Source organism: Fulmarus glacialis, unplaced genomic scaffold (genome assembly GCF_000690835.1).
Source record: "Fulmarus glacialis isolate BGI_N327 unplaced genomic scaffold, ASM69083v1 scaffold2808, whole genome shotgun sequence".
NCBI classification, from domain to species: domain Eukaryota; kingdom Metazoa; phylum Chordata; class Aves; order Procellariiformes; family Procellariidae; genus Fulmarus; species Fulmarus glacialis.
This window is the reverse complement of record NW_009229945.1, coordinates 16,098-23,106: the sequence shown is the minus strand read 5'-3', so window position 1 is coordinate 23,106 and position 7,009 is coordinate 16,098. Positions and strand designations below refer to the sequence as shown.

Sequence of the window (7,009 nt, the reverse complement as noted above, 5' to 3'; positions counted from 1 at the left end):
TCCTGCTCTAGCTATAAAAATTATTTTGCTGTGCCGTTCCTCAGAGCGAGCGTTACTGCCCAGGAATGCTTTACTTCTGTTTGGTGAAGTGTTTCAGTTCCCCCCTGCCCTCCCCACTCGAAGTAGGGGGCGAGACCTGTGGGGCAAAGGTCTTCCTGCAGATCTGCCTGCGTTACATCTCTTGCCCATGGGAGTTGTGTACATGACAGCCTGTGAAGATTCAGGCCTTTTTTATCCTTCCGAAAGCCCGAGGAACAGTACTAGCCTGTGAAATACAAGCTGAGTCCTTCATTCCACCCCTCCAGGTGAGAAATGACCATCTCGTGTCAGGCTTAGCTGCTCGCGTCCCCCCAAGCTTGTCACCTATTTGCCCTCTGTGGAGTTGTACACTTTGCTCTAGGCTCCTGGGACGAGCAGTTACCGAATGGTTGGCCCATCTGACAGTCCCAGAGGGGGCTTTGCAGTGCCCCCAGGGATTCCAGTCCTGTGCTATTGCTTAGACTGAAGATCATCAGTTTGCCTTGCCCGTGTGGGGCTCCTTGTGCTTGGACCATGGTGCTGCCAAGTTGTGCCCCTCTGCCTCTGCATAACCTTTTAGATTCTCTTCAGATGAATGACGTGATGCTACGTCACCTAAATAAACCATGTTGTGTTGAAGGGAAGATTATATTACTCCTAGATCCATCTGAAATTAACTGATACACAGAAGCTCTTTGTAGTGGCCTTCAGTGTTATGCCCCAGTCACATATTCTGTGGGGACCTTTTTGGAAGAGGCGGATGATCTACAGTTACTTACACTTTTAGCATAGGGTTCTGCTTCCATGCTTGAACCTTTTCAGAGACATTAGCTTTTTCCCTTGGAAAACTCTTTTGTTCAGAGGAAATGTTAAAAAGCCTTGGTTCTTGGCTTGGGGTTTTCTGCGGAGTTTCAAGAAATGAGGCCTACAGGTTCCCTTGGGAACTTGGCAGCTAATTTCTTAAGTCTTCTGAGAAACCTGTGAGCCTGTTTGCATTAACATGTCTTTACTGTGCTTTTAAATGGGATTGTTGTCTTTCTTCTAGCTCCTTCGAGAACTTATAGAACGTAAAACCACTTCACTGGACCCCAATGACCAGGTAGCAATGGGCAGGTAAGTAGGAAGTTGTCTGTAACATCACTAGCTTCACCCCAGCACTGCGTTCCAGTCCAGAAGTGCAAAACTACTTGTGGGCTTCCACTCCAGTTCATTGTAGAGGGCAAAATTTTGAATGACTCTGGAGAAAGCATCTGGGTGTAAGAAATTGAGTAACAAATTATTAAAACAGTATGACATTAGTCAGGAAAGTCATCTTCTGTAACATATTCCTTAGTTATGGATCACACTGTCTGACTCCGAGTTTGCCAGCCTTTGAGCTGTGCCCTGGTTTCTCTGTGATCCCCTGAAGATACTTTCCAGTTGTAAAAGGCTTGTTCCAGACTTTGGATATTTCTGTCTCTCAGTGGTTCAGGCAGCACAAAGGGAATCCATAGAGGGGTGTCCTAAGCAACCCCACCAAGGGGGAACTAGACAAAGTGACTGCCCGCTGCTGGAATTTGGCCTTTTCTCATTATGCGCTCTGATTTGTCATTGTTTTAGAGGAGCAAACCTTCTGTCGTGATGTCAGTTAAAGCAATTCCTGTGTGTGCTCTCTCTCTGCTGTAAGAAAATATACTATACGATTAAAACAGTATCAGGGAGTGTTTCTGCATGCAGAAGTAAAATATAATTCCATGCAGGGAAGCTCTTATTTCTCTGTTTAATTCTATAGTTAGAAAATAAAGAATCTTCCAAATACCACTTAATGAACAGCGTACATTTAATAGCCATGGGCTATAATTTAGGAAGGTGTAAAAGCAGAGGAAGGCTGAAAATGCTGGAGTAGGGCTCTCCACTGAAAAAGTATATGGGGAGGGGGAGAAAATGCATTAGGAAATTTTGTGATGGTGAAATAACTTTTATCCTTGTAAAATATTACCCAAATTTTAGTGCAATGTGTCAAATTTATTTTGTGTATGTCTGGAATATTATGGAAAGCTATTCACTATAATTTAACATGATATAGACAAAATTACATTTAAGTGGTGATTACATTGTACATTTATCTGACTTTACAATAAAATAGATTATAGTAATTAAGATTATATTAAGATTGCAGTAATTGGATTTTGCTAGATTTTTTTCCCTGATGTCGAGTTTTCGTTGTATAAATCAGGTAAGATGACGCTCGTTTTTGTAAAAAAATATTTATAACTGGTAGAAGTTTTGCTGAAAACTTCTTTGACTTGATAAAGTTCTGTTTGAGGAGTTGAGCTTTCCCTTCTAAATGCAGTCGAGGATCAGACAGCACTTTCTGAAAGTGTTTATTGCTTTTCTTTCTTTTGTAGTTTTGTGTTGTAACAAGTTGGAGCATTCTATAGGGCTTCTTGCTAGATTTGCCAGGTTTAAGTCAGAGATGGTGAGGAGAAACACTTGCTTATAATTTTCCTTATACTTTGCAAAACTGAGGGCGAAAATAAATTCAGAGCATCTATTGCATCATGGTAATTCTGTTCATGAAGTTAGCATAACCTATCTCACTTAAAGAATCAGTTTAGGATGTGGCAGACCGTCTATTCTGTTCTGGGCTTTCAGTACGCAAAACAGCAGTCATTCTAGTAATCAAGGCTGAAACAAAAAAGCAGTACCTGTAAAGACTTTTTTTTTACAGACTTTAGCATTTATATTTTGTAAAGATTTTATTTTTAATTCTAAAGATTCTTAAAAATATTCAGTAATCAAGAAAGAATGAAAAATGGAGCCAAACTTGTGGCCTCCATGGGTTTCCCTGCAGGTAGAATATTCTCACTGAACAGCGGTCGTCTCATTGGGATCAGCAGGTCTGGTCTGCGTGTCCCATTGTGGCTAGAGTCAGGAGAAATGCTTATTGTTTAAATGCCATGTCCATGGAGTGAAGCAGTACCACGGGCACTTGAAGCTTCATACTTGTTTTCCTGAGGTTCTGATCTCCTTCACTTGTGTAAATGCAATAGGTAGAAGGGCTGGGAAGGGCCTCAGACCGCAGTGTACCTAATGCTCATTTTCCTAAAATGGCTCTAAAAGTTGTGTAACTGTTGTTTTGCATTCCGCAGGCAATGGCTGGCCATCCAGAAGTTACGAAGCAAAATAAAGAAGAAAGTGGACAGAAAAGCCAGTAAAGGAAGGAGAATCCGGTGGGTGACAGCTTCTGCAGGAAGTTCTGATTTTGCCAAATAAAGTCTGACTGCCCTAGGTTGGCTCTGGAGTGCATTAGTAGGCTTATTTATGCCTTTTAGGGCAAGATGTCTTGCTCTGGGGCATCCACTGGTGAATCTTAATGTTCTTTGAGCCTAGAATAAGGGCTTGGTTGGATGCAGCCTGTGAGCAGTGAGCATTGCCCAGATCAGTCTTGGCAAGAGTGTTCATTGGTCTCAGAAAACACTGGAGAGAGGTGTTCAAATGTCCGTAAGTGATTTGGGGCTGTAATTTCCAGTAAAAGCCAATAAACACCTCTTGTGCAATATATATTTAGCTGACTAAAACGTGGATAGCAGCTCTAGGGGAAGATGTGCAGAAATGCCTCGGTGCGGTAGATGTCTATTTCCCACTGACTGTCAATTGGAATTTGGTATCTAATCTCTCTTTATTTTTGTAAGTCCCATCGCAGCTTGCTTTAGCTTCAGAGCATTTCACATCCTGACTCCTGGATCACTGGGTTTGGGTTGGTCTCTCCCGTTGTGTTTCCAGTAGAAGACTCTTCCGCACGGTAGGGTGGAAAGGGAAGCAGTCTGGAGAGGATAGGGGTTTTTTTCCCCTTTGCAAAGCAGATATATTAGTCTCCCTGAGTTTAGCGTGACTGCATGATTTGTAGTGGAGGAGGTGTTTGTGGCAGGGAGGCATGCTGAAAAGCTGCACCGCTTCCTGAAAAATCCGCAACATTAACCATCCTTTTGTGAGTAAACTATAAATCGTGACTTTAGATGGCATCTGATAGAAAGTCAGTGGAGTCAGTCTGGGTCAGGCCTGGCATAGCAATTTTTAAGATAGATGTCATAAGATAATTTATTAAAAGAGGGAAGAGCTACTTTGTTGGCCTGAAAAGCCTATAATTATTGACTATCAATATTCTTTTCTGTCAGCATCACACATAATTGGATATATTCATGATTCAGTCAAAACTACTGACAACATCACACAACTGAGTCAGACTCGTAAACCTCCAGGAATAATGGGGAAGTCTCTCATTGTGTGCAATCTGTGCGCTTCAGCATTCCTGAGAGATCAGCTATCTCACCAAGTCAATTGCCTCTTAGATCTTAGGTGCCTTTTTTTTCTTCTTTAAATAAAAGTTGCACTGACCCTGCAGGGAAAATATCAATAAAAGAAAAAAGTGTCATTGTCTATGTTCAGGATTAACATGCAGTTAAGCTCCAGCATCTTTTCAGAATAGTCCGGTAGAGCCCAAATGTGTGTTTTTAAATAGTTGGTTCTTCCACTGAGAGACTCAGTGTCACCCCAAGCAGATCATTTATCCTCTGTTCTTCTTTTTCCTTCTGTAAAATTGGGGCAGCAGTGCTTAGATTGGTTTTCGTGAAGGACTTTGAGATCCTGGAAAGCAAACTATCACATACTAAGTTTCATCTGTCTCCATAATTCTTCCTTTTTAGCAATCCTTTTGCAAACCTTCAATGTTATAGCATGTTTGGGTGAAATGTGCTAGTTTATTGTAGGGTCTGAGGATCTTCAGGTGCTTTCAAAAGCAGTCGATCTTGCGCTTGACATGAGTACCTGTCCACTTCATAGACAGGGAAATTGGGGCACTGAGGGGGGAGGTGAGCTCATCCTAAAACTCCACAGTCAAGCTTAAGAAACCTGGTGCCTAGATCTCTGCTATCCCTCGCTAGGACATGCCTTTTCTTGAGGTAGATATGGAGGAGTGATGTGTGAACATCTGTTTTTCATGTCAGTGATTTCTGGTCCTGTGCTGCATGGGATGTCTTTCTGTGAATGAAATTAAATATTTTATATCTGTTAGACTGGGATTTTTAAAGTCCTGATTTAAAAATGTGACAGTAATTAGTTCTGAACAAACAACTCATGTCAGAGTATTTACCAGAATTGCTAAGTCTCCTTGCCACTACGCAGACTGTCCCTGTATAAGCTTTTAGTCGTTAATGTCTCATAAGCAAACTATTTCATAGTCCAGCCTATTGACCTGTTGTTTGTTGCAGTACTAGCCCTGCACAGCTATGTCTGTTCCTTGACCCGATCATTACAGCGTTAGACCAGGGCAGTTGCTTCCATTACGAGTGACAAAGACTTGATTGTGCAGAGAAGCCCTTGTGTAAGGGTGAGCGTGTGCTGTGCCTGAAGAGCCATTCTGAAATAGTCTTGTGAGCTAAAAATCCCCTCGAGGGAATGTTCCTGCATAAGCAAACAAAAGGGAGTGCAGAGGTGACAGAGTGGAAAGGTGATTCTGGGCAAATGCTTGTGAATCCTTTTGCCTGCTATTTGTCAAGCTCTAAAAATAGCAGCAGCTTGGATAAAACATTTCAGACTTGGGTAGGCAGCATGGTAGTGTACACCAAAAGCCATTGGTTTGGAATCCCCTGCCCTTAGACGCTGGGGTTTAAAGCCACCTTTTCATTCAGAGTTTTTCAGTACTCTGTTAAATTTTGTATGTCAGGTCCTTGAATATAAGTCATGAAAAGCTACTGCAAGTTCCTAGCCCGGTGTGGAAAGCGGGAAGAGGATCCCATATCTGGAGGTGCAGTACAGCTTGCAGAAATATTTTGGTGGATCAGAAGCTGAGACAGATGCAGCACTGTATCACCTTGGACATGCCCCATCTCTTCTTTTTCCTGTCTCCTTCTTTGCCTGTTTTTACATGCTCCATTTTTAAGTTATTCAGGGTAAGACTTTCCAACTAGGGGTATGGCTAGCAGAGTGGGATTTTGATATCCTTTAGGGCCCTAGATACCACAGAGCAAGGAAAAAGTGATAGCAGATGGATACTTGAGAAGGTCTGATGCTCTGACGCTTCTGCTGCCTGCAGTGGGCTCTTTGGGCACAAATTCCAGAAGGTGATTAAGACGCCAGCTGAACGGGAGGCTGAAACAAGTTCTTGTTTCTGTCTCTGACTTTTCAGGGATGTCTGTCTGGGAGTCTGATTAGGTACTCACACACAATTAATGGATGCTGTATGTCCTCTTTCTAGCTGTGATAAAAAAGGATTTGTTTGCTATTCAGTTCATTGTATCATCTGATTATTCTTGTGTCCATGTTACAAGAAAGGAGGAGGAGGGAAGGGAGGGGGAATTGCCGGCTACAGCTAGTGACTTCTTAGATATCAGCCACCAGGAAAGCCAGTGCTTTGCATTTCAGGGGCTGGTATGTTTCTATTCAAGCAGCAACATTTCCTTTTCATTAGTAGTTACTAACGTGCTGCCTGCTTATTTCCTGCACTATTCAGGTATCATGTCCATAGCAAGCTGGTGAGCTTCATGGCACCTATTGACCACTGTACAATGAATGATGATGCCAGGTGAGTAATAGATTAATTATGTTTCTCAAATGGCTTCATGACAGCATGATATTGACCTGTTCTTCAGTCTGTCGCCCCCTCCATTTCTTCTTATCAGTTAACCATTTGTCACTGGCATCATAGCCTGGATGTCTTGGTCACATCTGTCCAGGCAGTCTGGCTGAGCTTTCACTCTGTAATTACTGTGACGCCAAACAAGAAATTTTCATAAATCTCAGTACCTACATTTTGATTCCTGCTTTAAAACTCCTCTGATTTTGAAATCTTCTAGTTTTATGGAATTATTTTGGAAATAGACAACTAAGTTATCTGGTGTCTTCAGGTATAATCGAAACTTACAAAGAACTTGTCTTTTAACCGAAATGGCAACTGTTTTAAATTCTGTGTAGTATGCATTTTCTTAAATCAGTTAATAACTGGAATAGTTCA

The 7,009-nt window shown here is 41.9% G+C and overlaps 1 protein-coding gene across 1 annotated transcript in view; it reads left to right on the top strand.

The window, feature by feature from the left end:
- AATF (apoptosis antagonizing transcription factor) overlaps positions 1-6,584 on the top strand; it is a 38,764-nt gene extending 32,180 nt beyond the window's left edge. Inside the window, exons 10-12 of the mRNA XM_009584012.1 lie at positions 1,064-1,131; positions 3,150-3,230; positions 6,509-6,584. Coding sequence (XP_009582307.1) covers positions 1,064-1,131; positions 3,150-3,230; positions 6,509-6,584 — 225 coding nt within the window. The remainder of the gene's footprint in view (positions 1-1,063; positions 1,132-3,149; positions 3,231-6,508) is intronic.
- The last annotated feature ends 425 nt before the right edge of the window (positions 6,585-7,009 follow it).